The 18735-nt window shown below is 45.0% G+C and overlaps 1 protein-coding gene across 3 annotated transcripts in view; it reads right to left on the reverse strand.

Annotated features, from left to right (window-relative positions):
* Positions 1-2241: 2241 nt before the first annotated feature.
* SMYD1 (SET and MYND domain containing 1) overlaps positions 2242-18735 on the reverse strand; it is a 37142-nt gene continuing 20648 nt past the window's right edge. Inside the window, exons 5-10 of one of the 3 annotated variants that reach the window (XM_025453863.3) lie at positions 17469-17507; positions 14372-14561; positions 7801-7893; positions 5558-5721; positions 3985-4153; positions 2242-2746 (exon numbers count right to left, since the gene is read on the reverse strand). In XM_025453863.3, the coding sequence (XP_025309648.1) occupies positions 2588-2746; positions 3985-4153; positions 5558-5721; positions 7801-7893; positions 14372-14561; positions 17469-17507 (814 nt within the window). In that variant the 3' untranslated portion in view covers positions 2242-2587. Of the gene's footprint in view, positions 2747-3980; positions 4154-5557; positions 5722-7800; positions 7894-14371; positions 14562-17468; positions 17508-18735 lie in introns of all 3 variants that reach the window. The other 2 variants (XM_049095539.1, XM_025453864.3) reach the window with 2 other exon arrangements.

Consider the following 18735-nt stretch of genomic DNA (forward strand, 5'->3'; position numbering starts at 1 on the left):
GAGTGAGGTTCGGCTGAAAGCAGAGGACTGGAGGACGGGAGTCAAGGCCTGAAATAGCTAGTGTGCAAAAGGGAGAGACAGTCAACCAGGGGCACATGAAACACTTCCAGGCTGCGCCCAAAGGCGAGCTGAGGTTGGCAAGGAGTCTGTAGAAGTGCCTGTATTCAGAGAGGCACTGTTTTCCCTGGCTGTGCTCAGCATCTCCAGGAGCAGCAGAGGGAAAACAAGACAGCGGAATTAATCCAGGGTTGGGACTCTGCCAGGCAGGAAGGGAGAATAGGTAGGTAGGAAGGAGCACTGATGAACTGGCTTATTTGGAAGGAGGTCAAGACAGAAGGAGGGTGAAACACTAGAGTGTACATGATGTCATCGAGTAATCTGGGGTGGAAAAAAAAAGACAGAGTGGTGAAAAGGTAGGAAGCAATGACCAGAAAGTTAGACATCAAATATGGAGAAATTATGGCCAGAGAGGGTGTTAATGGAGAAACTGGAAAGACATCTGTCGTTGAGTAAATTAAGAATCTGTGAAGCAAGCAGATTAGATGATTTTTGTAACTGCACACTGAAGCCCCAAATTTGAGGCAGAGGGGATGGAAAACAAAACCATGCATATGGGAGGATGACCAGCAGGTGACAAAGAAGGGCAGAGGGTTGGAGGAGGTGTTTTTTTTTTTTTTTTAAAGATTTTATTTATTTATTCATGAGAGACAGAGAGAGAGAGAGGCAGAGACACAGGCAGAGGGAGAAGCAGGCTCCATGCAGGTAGCCCGATGTGGGACTCGATCCCAGGTCCCCAGGATCACGCTCTGGGCCGAAGGCGGCGTCAAACTGCTGAGCCACCTGGGCTGCCCTGGACGAGGTTTTACAGGACAGCAGAAGAGTGATCATTTGAATGTGTGGTTGGGTCCCTGGGAGAATGTTGGTGCCATCTCTAGTCTTGTTAGTAATGAAGGCTTGGAAGACTTGTCAATCTTCCTGTGAAAACTTCTGGAGAAGGGGGTATCCTTGAAGAAGAGCCAAATGCCAGGTATGAGCATTCTGCAAAGAGGTAGCACATTCATAGAGCTTTGGACCAGTTCTGGGCATATTTGCAGAGCCATTGGAGAGGTTAAGAGGGAGGCAGCAGGTAGTTCTGAGGATGAAGGGGGGATGGAGAAACTAACTCTTTAGGCAGAGATGACAAATGGGGCTTGGAGGTAGTAGTTAGAGTTGCGGGGTCCAGGGTGGCATGGAAGTTTTTGGTGACACCCCCAAATGGAGAGCTTTGCTCAAGGATTCTCCTAAAACATTGGTGAAAAATTTAAGACCCCAGAAGATAACAGAACAACTAGACTGGCTGATCCTAAGACCTTCGCTTTTGGGTGGAAACCACAGAACCTCCCAGGACATAATTGCAAGTTGGTCACATCCCCAAGGAGATCCTAACCTAGGCATGCAGAGTCCAGATTAGACATTACTCCTGGTGAAAAAAGCAGAAGCCCCAGGGCATGGGCAGTGAAAGAAATGAAGCAAGGGAAATTATAATTATTCCTTACTAAGAACAGAAATTTACTGGGGGCCTATGATCATGTCTAAGATGATAAAGACCATCCAGGCACATGTAACCAAATAAAACCCCCAAAATCACCTCCTCTGAACTCATGATCATCAGGTATAGGTGTTTCCAAGTTTCTCTCTCAGCTTCACCCCGCTAAGACTTCAATCCTGGTTGGTCAATGGCCAGGAAAATCTCGGTTACTGTCCAAGTCACACCCACATCACAGGGAATCAGGGCTTGGCAGTGGGGGGTGGGGAGCAGGAGACACTCCTGTGTGTTTTAGAAATAGTTTCAGAACACTTGGAATCCAGACCCTAAAATGAAGCCTCAAGTGGCTAAGGGCAAAGCCCTACCTCTTTGTGCATATTCATCTCATTCTCATATTTACTAAGGGGTTTTGATTCTCTGAGTAGAACCTAAATGGCCTGAACATGGCCCCTTCTTCATAACCCCACACTAACCTGAGGAAACTGGGTATCACCAATCCTAGTCACATAAGACCTGAGTATTCCAGACCATGAGTAAGACCAGCAGCCCCAGAGAGACCTGCACAGATAGGTGAGCAGCCACTTGAGATTTCAGGCACCTGCCACCCTCAGCTCAAACGTAATCTCTTCCATGACATCCTTCCCAATGCATCACACATACACACACATGCACATGCGCCACATACCAGACACATGCCCTCCACTGAAGCCCCCATATAGTTTACCATTGCATTTATTAAGCTTGTTTAATTGTTTACATTTTGCTTCCCCCGCTACATTTGAAGCTTCTTTATCCCTAGGGTGTTCCACCCCATAAATATTTGTAGGATAAGTTGGGCTAGGCTGGGCTGGGATAGAGTTCAATTAAGTTGAACTGAGTTTAAATGAATCAAAATGAACTGAGGAACACAGAACAGTGCATTCCCACAGCCACAAGAGTGAACATTATCCGGCCTTCCTCATCAAGGGTCTTCCCCCAAACCCACCAACTCCAACTTCCCCCAAACCCAAATGTCTCCCCAATTCTCCAGCCATGGTGCCCAGCCCACCACCAGACAGGTCCTCATTGCTTCTTATGGAACAGAGCTGGCGCTGGCTCATTGCTGGGCTCGGCCATGACCTGCATGGGCTGGTTGTTCAGGGCAGCCTCACGCATCTTGTGGTACATGAACTCATTCTGGCGGAACATGCGCAGCTCCATCTCCGTCTGCACCCGCATAGCCTGTGGGACACAGACACACCATAAACAGTGATGACAGGCCACTGGGACATACTGGCTTCTGATCTTCCTTGGCTCTTTTCAAAAGGGCAGACAATGGAGCAAATAACTCCTAGTTACTGAGATTCAGCTGTATCCACTGAGAGGACACACGGACACACACTTATACACACTGACACACACACATACTCATCCTCTAGGGGCCTCAATGTCCTGGGACTGGGCTTGGTTTGTTAGGGAGAGGAGTCAGACCCCTGAGAGAGGAGCTCAAGGGACTGTTCTCAGCAGAGAATGTTTGTTTGCAGGAACTGGATTTGAATCCTGGATCACACACACATAGGTCCCAACTAACATTGTGGGACTTTAGGCCAGTGACAATCCCTTTAGTGCTCAGTTTCCTCACACATAAATGGGTGAGATTCCTTAATACTTCATAACAGACCAGAAAGATCATAGTGTGTGACACCTAGGAAAATCCCCATGCACCCATATTTCTATTCAAGAAATATTTCTCAAGGGCCAGTCATCATTGATGAATTGAGAATACAGCAGTGAATGATATACTAGGCATAAAGTCAGTCTTCTCAGACACTTTATGACAACAAAGTCTGTCCTCTTTCCCTGTACCATACTGCCTGAGTACAGTCCTTTGAACCCTGTCACCCTCAAATAAACATGCCCTTCAAAGCACAAAGGAAGCCAGCAATTATAAAGAGCATGCTACTTGCTAGGCACTGTTCTGAGTGCTTTTCACACATTAACTCACTGAACCCTTATCACAGCTCTATCCCTTTTCTCCATTTTACTGATAAGGAGACTCAGGCCCACATATTCCGTGTTTGCACTCACACAGCTGGAGAGTAGTGAATCTGGAGTTCAATCCCAGTAGTCTGATTCCAGAGCCTGTGCTCCCCAGCTCCACTCTACAAAGCACATCTAATGTACATGGCTGCACCCACATTGCTGGGTAGGCTTTCTCCATCCATACTTGGAGCATCTCAGACTTCAAACCTCAGCTGTGCCATCCATTCACTATGTGACTATAGACAGGTTACTCCCCTTCCCAGGGCCTTAGTTTGCTCAGTTGTAAAACAAGGGGAGTGGACTAAAGCATTTCTGAATTCCCTTCTGGTTCAGTGGGTAATCTGTGGACTTTGCAAAAGCAGAAACTGGAATCCAGCTCCCACCCTTAGAGAGAGCTTAGACCAGAAAAGGAGGCCCAGCTCTGAAATGCTACTTGCCTCTAAGTCCTTGGTGATGGGGTGGGAGGGTCCATGGGTCACCAGGAGAATGGCATAGGCTTTACAGATCATCCCATGCCCCACCTCAATGTTACCAGCATGCCAGTTGGTCAGCCCTGCCCGCATCACGGCCATGCCCAGTTGGGCATTATTGGGGTGGTAGAGCTTCCTGTGAGGACATAGCAAATCATTGTAACAGATAATCCCAACTTTCCTTACATTTGCACAGCATCTGACGACTTACCAAGTACCCTTACTGACTTGGTCCATCTGCTCTCCCACCAGTGCTGAGGCATCTGCAGCCCATGGAGCAGAAACTGAGCCACAGAGAAAGGGAGGAATTACCAAACACTCCCCAGGGTGAGCCTGTGGGAGTGAGACTCTGCCCTGGGCCAGTAAGCCTAGTCATCATGGGCAAAAGAGTCAGAGGACCCTGCAAGATAACAGGAAGCTGGGAGCTCTCGGGAACACCCCAGCCCTCTTCCTGGAAAGCAGAAGTTCAGGGGAATAAAAAGAACTTCAATGTCCTTCTTGGGACAGAACTGTATTCTCATCTCCTTGAGAATAGCTCCTAACAGAGCTTCCTTCTGCATATTGTACAGTTTTCCTGACTTTTATATATGAGTAATGTTCTCTAAAAAAAAAAAAAAAAAAAAAAAAAAAGTAAAAAAGAGCCTGCTTGTACCAACTTACTCTTTTGGCCAAAGAGCCAAAGATACAAAGTCACATGCCAATATAGACATGGAAGGCGAAGGCTTTGCATTTTGTAAGCAAAGATGCCTGACACTTCTTTTATTTATTTTTATTTTATTTTATTTTAATAAAAGAAAGGTTGCAGGATTGCCTGTGCTAACTGCTAGGGGGACATACCTTTCCAAGCCCTTGAAATCAAGGTGGACTTAGCCGTAAGAAAACCCAAAGCATTGGGACACCTGAGTGGCTCAGCGGTTTGGCACCTGCCTTCAGCCCAGGGTGTAATCCTGGGCTCAAGTCCCACATCAGGCTCCCTGCATGGACCCTGCTTGTGTCTCTGCCTCCCTCTCTCTCTGTCTCTCATGAATAAATAAATAAAATCTTAAAAAAAAAAAAAAAGCAGGATGCCTGGGTGGCTCAGCAGTTGGGTGGCTGCCTTCAGCTCAGGTAGTGATCCCAGAGTCCAGGATCAAGTCCCGCATCAGGCTCCTGCAGGGAGCCTGCTTCTCCCTCTGCCTATGTCTCTGCTTCTCTCTCTTTCTGTGTCTCTCATGAGTAAATAAATAAATCTGTAAAACAAGAAAAAGAAAACCAAAAGCAGAAGATGCCATCCAAGTGATAGATGAGCTGGAGGATTTGGGAAAGACCAGGGATGACAGATAGGCTTCATCTCAGGAACCAGCCCTGATGATTTGGTCATTATGCTTGGAGCACTGTGGTAAAAAGGCTCATTTGTAAAGATAAAGAGGACCACGACCAATTCCTGATGCCTGCTGTGGGTTATAGGAGGGAGAGATAGCAGTGTGTGTGCCATCTATTTACTATCCCTGGAATAGACACATTTCCAGGAGACTTCCTGAGACCCAGCATTGCTACCTACATATAGCCGTCCACCATCCTCCTGGCATAGTACGAGGCCTCCTCAAAGGCCTGGAGGTAGGAGAGGACCTCGGAAACAGTGCTCAGCATCCGCAGCGTGTAGAGGTTTGTGTCAGCAAACACTGGCTCCTGCTTCTGCAGGCATTCCCGGCATAATTTCACCACCTGGAGGAGACACAGGACCTGTCCATTACCACTGCACCACAACACGCCCTGCACTCACATAAGGGAGCATCATCACGACACTGGACACTCATTCTTTTAAAGCTGAGGACACTGCTGATAGGGGTGTAAAAGCAGTAGTTTGTGATCTGAAGAGCAAAATGGTCCTATTTCTCTACAGTGTAGGGATGAGGAGGGTAACGGTGTGAGATATGGGTGACATGCCAAAGCGAGGCGTTCTCATCATCAGTCAGTAAGTAGCAGAGAGTTATGAAAGGGAGAGACTGATTGATTGATTCCCACAGCAATGCAATGACATAGGGACTACTAGTACTCCCATTTTGCCAGATAAGGGAACTGAAGCACAGAGAGGGTAAGTGCTTTGCCAAGTCACATAGGTAGTAAAACATGGAGTAAGAATTCAAGCTAAGCAGTCATATTTTATCTTAACCATCAGTCCTGTGATTCTCCACCTTAGCCAGGCTCTGGAATTATCTGGAGACCTTTTGCTGTTAAAAAAACAGCAATGTCTGGGCCCTACCCCAGACCAAATGAAACCAAATATCTGGATGAGGGACCCTGGAATCCATAGTTCAAATAAACCCCTGGGTGGTCCTTATGCATGGTAAGGTTGACAATCATTTCCCAATGGAAGTGTACAAGATGAGCTGGCAGAGAGGTAGGCTCCCAGGAGGATGTTGCATTGGTCCTGGTGAGGAATGAGATGAGCCTGACCCGTGTTAGCTTGGAGTCAGGCTTCCCTGATTGACTCATGTTTACACATAGGCTTAGGTGAGTGAGACCAAAGTGAGATGGTCTCTAGATTTTAGTTGTTCTCTGTTCTCCTCTTCTTCCTTTGCCACTGCCATGGGAGAAATGCCATACAGTGCCTTCCGTTTCAAATGAGCAGAAGCTAATTTTGCTCTCAGACTCTCCCAGAGCCCCATGTGACAAAATGTGGGCTGGCAATCAATCCATCCTGAAGACAATCCTCTTAAACCCATGGGGCCAGTGTCCAACCTGACACCTGGCCCCGTTACGTTTGAACGGAGGAGGAGAAATGAGAAAGAGGAGAGAAAACAGAGGAATGGAACCAGTGGAGCCCTCCAAATTGCTCCAGCTTCTATGCCATGCCTCTGACATGGGTTTTCCATGTTGTACAATAACACTCTATTGATGTCTCTCCATCTGAGAGAACCCCTGGGAGGCAAGGAGCATGTCTTGTGTTGTCACCCCACTCGGGATTTGAAAATGTGCAATGAATGAGTAAATGAGAAGGATGAAGATAATGGAAAAGCAGATAGAAATAAACATAAATTAATCTCTCACATTGCCCTGCCTTAGTGGCTTCCAAACCCAGCTACAAGCCCGAGTTGTTTTTAAAGAGCTTGGAAACAAAATACTGATTCACAGTCTGTTGCAGATTGGATGAATCACATCTGAGGGGGTGAGATGCAAGACTGTGCATTTCCAACAAGCTACCCAGGTAAATTTGATGCAATGCTCTGCAGGTCAGTGTTTGGCAGTGGGTCTCAACTTTGGGTGCCCACTGAGATCACCTGAGAGTTTTAAAAATCCTAATCTCTGGGTCCACCCCAAGAGATTTTGGTAAAGTTGTCCTGGGTCAGTGTCTGAGCATCAGGATTTTTCGGTGATTCTAATGTATAGCCAGTTGACAACTCCCATTGCTTTGAGAGCCAAGGTTGAATGCTCAGTTAGTAGGAACTGAAAACTGTTACCAGGGTATGCATTCAATTGCAAAAAAGAAACCAATCCACATGCCATCTCCATTTCTCCACCTCTGATGCCAACCTGAGAAATCACAGATCCCCCAGGGACCCCTGTCAGTCTGCCTGGGCTCTCCTCAGACACAGTATCAGTAGGTTGAACAATCACTTGAGAGCACATCTATCTAAGAGGTGCTAAAGGCTTAAGGGCAAGAGGAGTCCAAACCAAGGGATATCCTAAGAAGAACAACCTGCTTGATAGCCTCCCCATCTCCACCCTACCCCATTTCCCCCGCTTACCAGAGAACCTTTCTGCCCTCTTCCCCATCTCATCCCTATGAAAATGAATTCTTACCTCATGGTACAGACCCTCAGAACGAGCCTTGTCTATTTTTTCCAGTGTATCCTTGGAGAATTGTATCATCTCCTTTACCACCTCCTGAGAGGGCTGGGAAAGACAGGGACAGTGATTTAGAGACCTCTTCACAAAGAAACCCATTGCATCTCTGAATAGCTGACATCTTTGACACTCAGTGTCGTGCAAGAGTGATGCCTTCCTCATTCTGAATGTTTCATTTCTGTACATGTTGCTCCAGATCCCTATAGCTTTTGCAGCTCCCTCACCATGCTTCTGACTCATGTGCATTTTTCACTGACCAAGCTCTGGAGCCTTGCTGCCAGCCAGTTGTTTTCTACCTTATGCTTATGTATGGGTTTTTGGACCCCAAGGCAGAATCTAACATTGATCTCTGTGGTATTTTCTCTGGCATTTTGTATTTTCATTCTATCACTCAAAATATTTTCCATTGTTTCTCTTTACTTCAAGTTAACCACATGTTCCACAGGCACGCTCTTGCATTTTAGTCTTCACTCAATTCACTGATTTAAATACTGACCAACACAGGTCTGGGAACAGAAGCCTATGGCTTGACCAAAAAAAAAAAAAAAAAAAAAATCCTACTCTAGTTTGCCATTGGAGTTCATTAAAGAGGAAACCTATGGCTGTGGGCATTCAGATCCTTCCAAAGTATCTTAGCATCCAGTTCCTATTTCTTTGTCTTGACCAAATTATATCATGAGTTTGTCATCTGTCTCTGAAATCTGGATTTGTTAGGCTTACAGCATTTGCCAGAGCAGTCTAGTTATCTTATTTTTTTAAAAGATTTATTTATTTATTTATTTGGGGAAGAGAGGGGCAAAGAGAGAGAGATAGAGATAGAGATAGAGAGAGAGAGAGAGAGAGAGAGAGAGAGAGTTTTAAGCAGACTCTGCACTGAGCAAGAAGCCTGATGTAGGCTCCTTGAACTGACCCTGAAATCCTGACCTGAGCCAAAACCAAGAGTCAGATGTCTAAGGTGCCCCTATAGTGATCTCATTTTTTTTAACGAGGTTTTAATATTTCAGGGAAAGAGGTACCTTAATTAAAATGCCCATGAGGACATTATAATTTTGAAGAAAGAGTTCCAGACTTCTCAATGTCCAAAGAAAAATTTATTTGCTATGCTCATCTATATCAGAAATTCTTCTGGAATATTTTTTTTTTTTGCTTAGGCAAATCTGATAAAACTTTTTTCCAAAATGAAAATAACTTTATTATTTATTTGGACCATAAAACTGACATATGGAAGCTGTAAAAAATTAAAATATATGAAAAAAGCATGGAGAAAAAAATAGAAATCCCTGGAATCCACCCAAAGATGAACACAGCATTTTGAGGAACATTTTCCAATGTATATATACAGAAATAATATTGAAAATATTTAACAACTGATATAGGAAAGACACTGACCAATCAGAACAGATACCATAAAGAGCACGTCTTTTATGGCCTTATCAGTATGTGCTGGCTGAACTGCATTCCTGTAGGTGTGCACATGCATGTATGTATAAGCCAATAGCACCAAATATTTCTTCTAACTGGAATAGTACCAGATTTCTGCCTTGAGTTTGTTTTTTTCACTCAGTAAATATAGATATTTTCCCATATCAATATAAAAATATATCACCTCTTTCAATAATTGTAGAGTCTTCCACTGTATAAAGGCCAGAATAATTTATCTAACCAGTTTTCCAGTTTTCCAACTTTTTCACTATAAGGAGTTGAGTTCAGTGGCTCCATTTAGATTTGCCACTGACACTGTTTTGTGAGGTCACCTTCACTGAACTACTGACAAGTAACAGGAGGATGGGTATCTTAAAAATACACTACTTTAAAAATACACTACTCTTAAAAATACACTACTTTAATGGATGGATTCTCTTAAAAATACACTACTTTAATGGATGGATCAGGCTCTTCCCTCAGTCTCTCAGCTGTCCTGAGCCAGTTCTGCAGTGTCCACTTTGCAGTATGAGAGGCTCCTGGCTCCTGGCCAGGATGGCTTGCTTCTGGGTCAGGATCTTCCAAAGAACAAGCCTTATATTTATTCTTCTACCCACCTCACTTACTTCAGCTTCTGCGGAGTTCTTGATAGCCCTACAATTTTGACTATCCTTGTTTCCTTCTGCATTTAGTCTCCCTGGGTCCTTCTGCATATCTACCTATACTTGTCACATGGCCTGACTCCAACAATTGATGCATCCACCACTGCTGTGACTCCTGTTCACAGGCCTCGCTCCGGACCTAACCTTTGTCTTGACCACTGGTTATCATTTGGCCCCAGAGTACTACTTAGTCTTCTGTTAACTCAGACCTTGTCTTGACTTCAGACAAGTCATTTAAGTGCAGATTCTCTTTCCTAAACTCATTTGAATCAAGCGCCTAAGTGAGAGAGGGCCCATGTCTCACCTGGTCATAACTGGTAAGACAGAGCTCTGTAACTGGTAATCCAGAGGTATACCACCAATCTGTCAATCCTAGACTTCTGGTGTCATCCATAGTTTGTTGCCCCAAAATTGGCTCATAAAATCACATCTAGCTTATGACCACTAGTCTCTAATTTACTGTAAGTTCCAATATCTTTAAAACTCAAAATTCATAGTGAATCTTCTGGAGTAATCAGTAGCTTGCCGGATAGAGTTGGAGAATACCAAGTGATCAGATGTTAATAAAAAGTCTAGTTCAATTTGATATTGTAAGGAAGAGGTGTTACTTCAAGCTTTGGAAGTGAATCAAATTTTTTCAAGGAGGTAACTGCCAAGATTCTCAAAACAACCTGGCTAGAAGGTTGTTAATTACATGTGCAATATGTGATAAAGCTATTCTGAGAAAGGAAATGGGGCTGCTCCATTTGGCTCCACTTTTAAGAGTAAAGGTAGGAGGAAAACATGATCTGCAGATAGGATTTAAGGAACCCTGTAGAGAGAGACTCCCCTCCCTAGAAGCACAAAGTAAACAGAAAACCAGGAAGAAAAGAGTGAGGAGCTGGAGCAGGGGGAAATGCCAGTAGAGGAGGAACCAGAGGACGACTAGAGGAGGAAAGGAAGAAGTCAAAAGAGGGGGAGGAGTCATCCAAAAGGGAGGAGCCACTGGAGGGGGAGGGACTAGAAGAGGAAGAGAAGAGTGAAAGAGGGATGCTGGTGCCCAACCTTGAAACACTAGTAGCTTCCTATTGTGAAAACCAGGGGTAAGGACCGGGGAAAGCAAAAAAAAAAAAAAAAAAAAAAAAAAAAATCTCAGCAATCTAAACAAGGAGACTCCAAAGCTATGGTTGAGAGGAATGTTCTACATTTTGGTGTTATTTTCTCATTTTTAAAAATATTTGGTTTTGATTTTTATCCAGGTTATAATATACATTTAACTTTGAAAGGGAGAAAAGAGTCTGGTCTCTTAATTAAAAATAAAGTAGTGGTGGGAACAAGATATGAAACAAATACTCAGGGCCACACATCAGGAAGGTGGACTGGCTGGCTTGCCATAAAACACACGTTATCCCACAGGTTCTAGAAGGTCAGGCTGAGGGTGAACACAGAAGCTTATTCTTTCCTGTCACTCCTATGGTACTGTGCTTGGTGCCCTGCCCAGACATGCCAATATACCTGGAATACCAAACCTTTGATTCTGTGAAAAGAAGGTTGTTCCTACAAAAAAAAAAAAAAAAACAAAACAAAACCATATTAGGTGCACCTGGTGGCTCACTTGATTAGGCATGTGCTTTTGGCTCAGGTTATGATCCCAGGGTTCTGGGATGGAGCTCTGCATTGGGCTCCCTGCATACTGGGGAGTCTGCTTCTTTCTCTGCCTTGCCCTTCCCATGCCTCCACTTCCCCACCCCAGCTAGTGCTCTCTGTCTCAAATAAATAAATAAAATTCTTTAAAAAAAAAAAAAAAAGCCCATATTAACCCCTGGTTCCCAACTGCCTGGGAAGGGTGACTCTCAACATGTCCACACCAAGCATCATTGATCTGTTGCTTACAGCCTTCCCCTCCTCCTCCTGTTTGTATCAAGCCTGACTATGCTTACACAGGCATGTGTGTGCATGGATCTGTGTGTGTGTGCGTGCGTGTGTGTGTGTGTGTGTGTGTGTATGAGAGAGAGAGAGAGAGGGTGTCCTTTTATTTTTTATAAATGATAGCATACTCAGTGTTATGGGTTGAACTGCACCCTCCCCAAATTCATATGTTGAAGTCCTAACCTCTAGTACCTCAGAATGCAGTCTTATTTGGAACTAGGTCATTGCAGACTTAATCAGTTAAGATAAGGTCATAATGAAGTAGAGTGGGCCCTTAACCCATTACGACTGGTGTCCTTATAAAAAGAATACCAAGTGAAGAAAAAGGGATACACAGAGGGAAGACATGAAAAGGCAGAGAGAAGATGGCCATCTGAGAGCCAGGGAGAAAGGCTGGAGCAGAGCCTCCCCCTCCCCCATAGCCCCCTGAGGGAACTGACCCTGCTGACACCTTGATTTCAGACTCCCAGGCTCCAGAACTATGAGAGTATACTCACACTCCTCAGAGGAAATCAACTCTGCTGACACCTTGATTTCAGACTCTCAGGCTCCAGAACTGTGAGAGAATACATTTCTTTTGTGTAAGCCACCCACTTTGGGGTACTGTGTTATGAAAGCCCAAGTCAACTAATGCACATGGCAATTTTGGCTTCTTAATTCTTTTCCCTCAAGAAGAGAGTTCATTCCATATGTGTACACAAAAATCTGCCTCATAAGTTTTAGTGACTGCAAGGTAATTTAATTTAAATATTTCCCTATTGGTGGTTATTTAGGTTTTATTCAATTGTTCTCGACCATGCTGCAATGTATTTCTTTATACACATGTCTTTGTGCACATATGGAAGTAACTCTGCTAGGTAAATTCTTAGAAGTAGAACTTCTTGGGCAAAGAGTTTAAAAAATGATATATTAAGAATAAAAATAAGTTAGTGGCAGGGTATCTGGGTGGCTCAGTCAGTTAAGCATCTGCCTTGGGCTCAGGTCATGACCCCGGAAGCCCCATGTCTGGCTCCCTGCTCAGTGGGGAGTCTGCTTCTCCCTCTCTTTCTGCCACTCCCACCCCTACTTGTGCTATATCTCTTTCTTCTTCAAATAAATAAATAAAATCTTAAAAGAAATAAGTTAGTGGCAAAAAAAAAAGTCTAGACTGGCCAGAGGATGAACAAAAGAAATGAACCAAGTGGGGAAATAGTATTACCTGAACATTAGCACTAATACCACTGAGTAATGAATTGACAGTAGTCCCACCATCTGTACCTAGAAGTCAGTTTTGCTTGTAGTTTTTCTTTGCTCTAATCAGAGACAAATTTCTGCCCACACACAGGATGCAGAAGTTAATTAAGAAGTATATTTGTGTATTTGTATCTTAAATGCACTGGTGCACTGTGGGTTATAGAGAAGTGCTTGGATAGCCTCCCCAGAGGAGTCCAGCTCCCGGTTAAAAACCTACATGTACAGACCTGACCACAGACAATCACAAAGGCTCTACCTAGCAAGCCTGTGGGGGAAAGCGCCCTCCCAACAGTCTCTGAAGACAGTCCAGTCAAGGACCCAGGTGCTCCCTGCCGCTCATGTTTCTTTGCACAGTTGCATTCCTAGCCAGGGGGTCTTTATTCCTTGGTTTCTTTATTCGAGGCCTTGGTCACCTCAGATAAAGGTCTGAAGTGACCTCCAGAGGCCTCTTTACAAGGGAGGAGGAGGAAAACTTGGAGACTCTCTCTAACTCAGTACTCACTACTTTTCCATGCCTAGCTTTCCCCTCACACCCTCTCCCTCATCCTCCCCACCTCGGGGTCCATGAAAGTGCTGGAACTCTTTGTTCTGAGCCCTTCAGCAGTGAGAAGACCACCACATCTGTGCTGATCCACCTGACCCTTGGGGGAAAGTGGAACAGAAGGAATCCAGGTCTAGCCTTTTGTTTATACCATTGCTGGGCTCTCTCTCAGCTTAGCTGAGCTCCTGACATCGCCCTCTGTAACCCTTCAGCCGCTCAACAGTCTCACCATCAAAGAGTCAACAAGCTACTTAGGAGTGAAGCATACTAACCAATCTCCACATTGCCCCATCTCTACATTACTCATTTCCAGGGGACTAGGAGTACATTTATGATAGCCAGGCAACCAATCCTTTGCCTATCTGGTCTCAATATATGAAATTCTCAGCATTAGCCGCAAAAGGGCAAAGAGAGAAATTAAAATTTACTCAGTGCCTACCCTCTATGCCTCTCCCTTTACATATATCATTTTGTTCAATCCTCATAGCAACCCCTTCTTGTGGACACCATCATTCCTATTTTACAGATGAGAAAACTGAGCAACTTTCCAAAGAAAACTCCTGGCAAGTGGTAGCCCCAGGACACTAGCTGGGGACCTGTCATCAATGCTCTGTCCCCCATCCCATAGCAACTTTCCAACAGGTACAGGCTGGTTCTCTGGGAACTGACAGCCAGGGTGCACTGATTAGCTCTGAAATCCACCCTTGCCGGCTCCTGGAGAAGATGAGTGCAAACAGCCCAGGAGCAGGGCTACGTCTACCTTTGGGTCATCTTTCACCCCCAGGAATAGGTCATCCTTCAGCTTTTTCTGGCAGTGTTCACACGTGCAGTCAAAGTAGTACTGCTTCTTTAGCTGCTTCTTGCGGTCTTCGCTGAGGTTAAGGAAGTCGATATAGGACACTGTCAGCTCCTCTCCTTCTGAGATCTTGCCCAGGGCCCGAAGCTCAATTCTAGAGAGGGTTAAAGAAAGAGTAAGTCAGATCCAGGGCTATCAGAGTGGGGTTTCTGCTCTTCAAGGTGTCAAGGAGTTGCGTCTCAAAGACAACTTCCACCAGCACTCCAAGAAAATTCCCATTCCCCCCAAAAAAGGGGAAAGGTGATCTAAAGGATAGTTGTCTGGATAATCCTGCTCTACTCATTGTAAACAAATCTTCTCCATTCAGTTAATTGCTCTGAAATCCAATTCAGCAGATTCCCCAGAGAGGGCTGGGCCTGGTCACAAAGCTATACCTAGCTTCTATGCCTGCAATTACCCCTGTACATTTAGCTACTGATTGCCTGCAACAAAGGAAGGGAGAAACAATAAAGCAAAGATTCAAACAAGAGAAGACTCGATAGTAGTTTTGCTTAGTTTGGAGGCCACTCTCTCATGAGAAGTACATACACTCAGTTGCTCACAATCGTGGCCCGTTCTGAGTCTAACTTTAAGCCCCTGCTCCCCTGTCTTTCAGTCCATTGGTTCTGGCCTACATTATGTCAGGAGACATGCCTGGAGATCACAGAAGCAAATAAACAAAGGCTGGCTCTGTTAGCCTGCTGCGTTGTCCACTTTTGTATTTACTGGGGGACATGGATTTTGGTTAAATGTGGTTAGCAAGAACAGATGGCATTTCCATCCCCTTCCAGCCTAGACCTGACCCTCCCCAATTACCTACAGCACTATCACCTTACCAAGTAAGAGATACAGAAGGTACTGAGGACAAAAGTCCACTGCAAGCTGTCATCCAGCTAAGTCAGACAAGCAGATCGGCCCATGGGCCTCTCAGCCATGCACCCTCCACAGGGAACCCAAGAGCTCCAGAAAACAACCAATGAGCCCAGCAAGCTGGATCCTAAGGTATCCTCTTATATCTCCCCAGGATCTCCTCACTGCCCAGTGGAAAGCCATCACCATAAGAATGAGTGGCACAATGCACAGGGCTGGGGAAAACATCTGCAGACAGATTCTGTTTACCTCCCAGAGAGCCTGAGTCAGACAGCAGGTAAAAGACAGCCCCTTCCATGTGCTCTGAAGTGACAACCAAGCAAGCAACTGTTGAATGGGCAGGGACATGTGTGTCCAAGCATCTGAGGTGACCACTTGAGGTTAAACAGCCTTCTCCCAAATTGGGGTACACTGACATGTCAAATAAATGTGATAATATATATACAAACAATTCATAGAGAGCCTAGCAAAGTCTTAGTGCTTGTTCATATGCCTTTGGGACTTTGTTCTTTTGTTCCCCACCCCAATTTGGGATAGCAGCTGTTACTGCAGTAATAAATGGTGAGAGGGGGTGAAGGGCTGTGTGAATGTCCTCACAGCTCTGCTTAGAATTCTCACAGTCCCAGCTGCAGGGGATCAGCCTCCCCATTTCACAAGGGAGGGCGCTGCCACCCAGAGAGGGGAAGGAATTTCCCTGGAGGTCCCACAGCACTTTGGCAACAATACAGATCAGAAATCAAGTGCCATTCGTGCTTCACCTCATCATACTGCTCTCCCTGGGCTGTCCTCAGTCTGCCTCCCAGGTCTACCATGCTCAAGAAAGGAAAGATCAAAGCCCTTGATTTTAGAGCACTGCCAGTATTCTAAATAGTTCCATGTGAACAACTCCTGGGCCAGTGTTGAGTGTGGATTTTGGCATCTGATCCTTATGGGACAAGTCAGCAGTTCTGCCCCCACCAAACCCTTCTATAGGCACAGCTCCATCATGACATTCAACAGTGAGTCAGTGCCAGCTGAGTTAGGATTTCTAGTAGCTTTGCTTCTCATCATGATTCAGCCAATTCTTGCAAGGTCTCAGAGTATCTCAAATTATTTCAATCATGTTAGAGAATTTTCAAAACCAAATTAATTTGAAGTCACTTAAATATGAAAATATACAAGCCCCATTTTTACCTTAGTTGGAACTCAGGATCAGGGGTGACTTCCACTCCATTCTCCCACTTCCATCTCTAATGCCCTACAATTCTAGAGTTCAGCTAATTGAGCCACACATAAGCAATTTATTTAAGCATTTCTTGGAGAGATTAGAAATGCAGCCCAGAGTCACAGAGACTTAGAACTAGGAAGGTCCCTAGAGACGTCTCATCTTGACCTCTGCTCTATAGATGTGGAACCAAACACCTAGAAGATGAAGGGAATCATCCAAAGTCATGTGCAATGCAGGTCAACACAGACTCCAATGCACCAACCACTCCTACCCCTGCCTACCCAAAGACCTAACTCCCACACAGAGTTTTGTTCTTAATCCAAAGAGCATTTCAAGTACTTTCAAACCAAGTCTGAGAAAAGACCCATCTGGAGCCATTAATTTGTCATTAAGAAAAGTCAAGGCAAAATCTAACCTAAACCACTAGTTGGCCAGAATCAGTAAACAGAATACTGTGAATAAATATTTATCAAAAATATCACAGTTATGGGTGCTATTTTCAGAAGCCAGTCTGGGTGAGAAGTTGGGAGTTATAAACAAACACAGTCCTTTAGTAGTTCAATAATATCAGCAGTCCTTATTTTTATGATAAGCAGGATTTTGAGGGACAGTGTGGGCTTTGCTAAGGTGATGTGGACTAGAAGGGATCGTCATGCTTTGGAGTTGGGGGAGAGAGAGAAGTAAGGCGTGAAAGATGGGAAAGAAAAGAAGCAAAGAAAGCAAAAGAAAAGCAAAGGCACAGCAGGGAGTGGGTGGGTGAGGAACAAAATGATTCATATATATGCATTTAAAATACAGCATTCAGACAAGATGAGACTCTGGGGTGCAGAAGGACATTACAGCCAGAGAGCAGCCACGGAGTCTCAGGAAGGGGAGGCCCCAGCAAACCAGGCAAGTGAGGGAGATGGGTCAGAGGAGCAGGGATGCTGGCGAGGACTGACCCACCTCATCTGGGTGTGAAACATGGATTTCACTGCCTCATGACTGAAAGACAAAACAGACACCCAAATGGAAATCATTACCATAGGCTCATCAGTACAGCTAAGAGGGAGCACAGCATTCCAGCTGATGCAATCAAAGCTCTGGCCATCCAACCACCTTTTTATCCCAGCCCCTTCCAGTGGGGCTTACTTGACAAGACAGGCTGGTATAGTGGAAAGTGCACTGGATTTGGAATGAGAAGTTCTGGGTTCAAAGGTCCTCTCAGCCTTTCCTGGGCTCAGTGTCCTCAACCTGTACCTGGTAATGGGACTGCCATGAGACAGTGCATTTAAAAGTAGGTGCTAAAAAATGTAATGGAATGCTATTGTTATACCATTAACAAGCACCTTGGCCAAATAAGTGTTGCCTCTTTGATGTCTATCTTGGGGACTATGTGAACTGCGTATGGAGACTGGTTAAGTCACACAGATAGTATAAAAATGTATTGGGGTTAGAATTGGGTTCTTTCCACTATGGCAGGCAGCTAGGCCATGACTGCAAAGTCACCTTCTCTTGCACAACAGCCAAGAAGCCAGGTAAAATGTGGCTGCTCAAAATTAGTGGATGCAAATAAGCCAGAGCAGACGCCAGAAATGATCTGAAGAAAGAGCTCCTAGGTTCCTGTGGCTGTCACACATACCAACAAGGGGAGCCCTGGGTCACCACTGCTTGGAGGAATGGCATCTTGAAAGACCAGCCCCATATGTGGCTGAATTTGATCCTCAGTCATGCCAGTGACCCCAAGAGGGTTAGGAAGGGAAATGCAAATATTGGGGGGAAATGATCATCTTGGTCCCAAATAAACTTCTCTGTCTTCAGTGACTTTCTCACCTGCTTGAGTGCCTGGTGTTATACAGGCCCTTGCTTCCAGAAACAGGAAGGAAAAGGAGAATCAGAGTCCCTTCTAGATTGGGGTTTAGGCTTGATTCCTGACTGAGAACCAGAAACCATGGTCTCTGGTTTCCAGCAAGTTTTTTGGGGAAACCTGCTCATTGTTCATGGCTTGGAGTTAACTTGCATCTGTCATAAAAGCTTGTCTCTTCTCTAAGAGCAAAATAAGTAATATTGCTTAGGCATCGTTCCCCCAATCTCCCCAGCCCTGAGCCATGGAAAAGGAGGGTCTCTTCCTGTTTGCTGACTTCTCCACTTGTGCCCACCCCCAAGACACATGCTTTGTCCTTCTGTCCCCTGATCTGTGCCTTTGGAGTAGGGGGTGGCGGTGGGGTTTGGC

Source organism: Canis lupus, chromosome 17, assembly GCF_003254725.2.
Source record: "Canis lupus dingo isolate Sandy chromosome 17, ASM325472v2, whole genome shotgun sequence".
In the NCBI taxonomy this organism is placed as follows: Eukaryota; Metazoa; Chordata; class Mammalia; order Carnivora; family Canidae; genus Canis; species Canis lupus.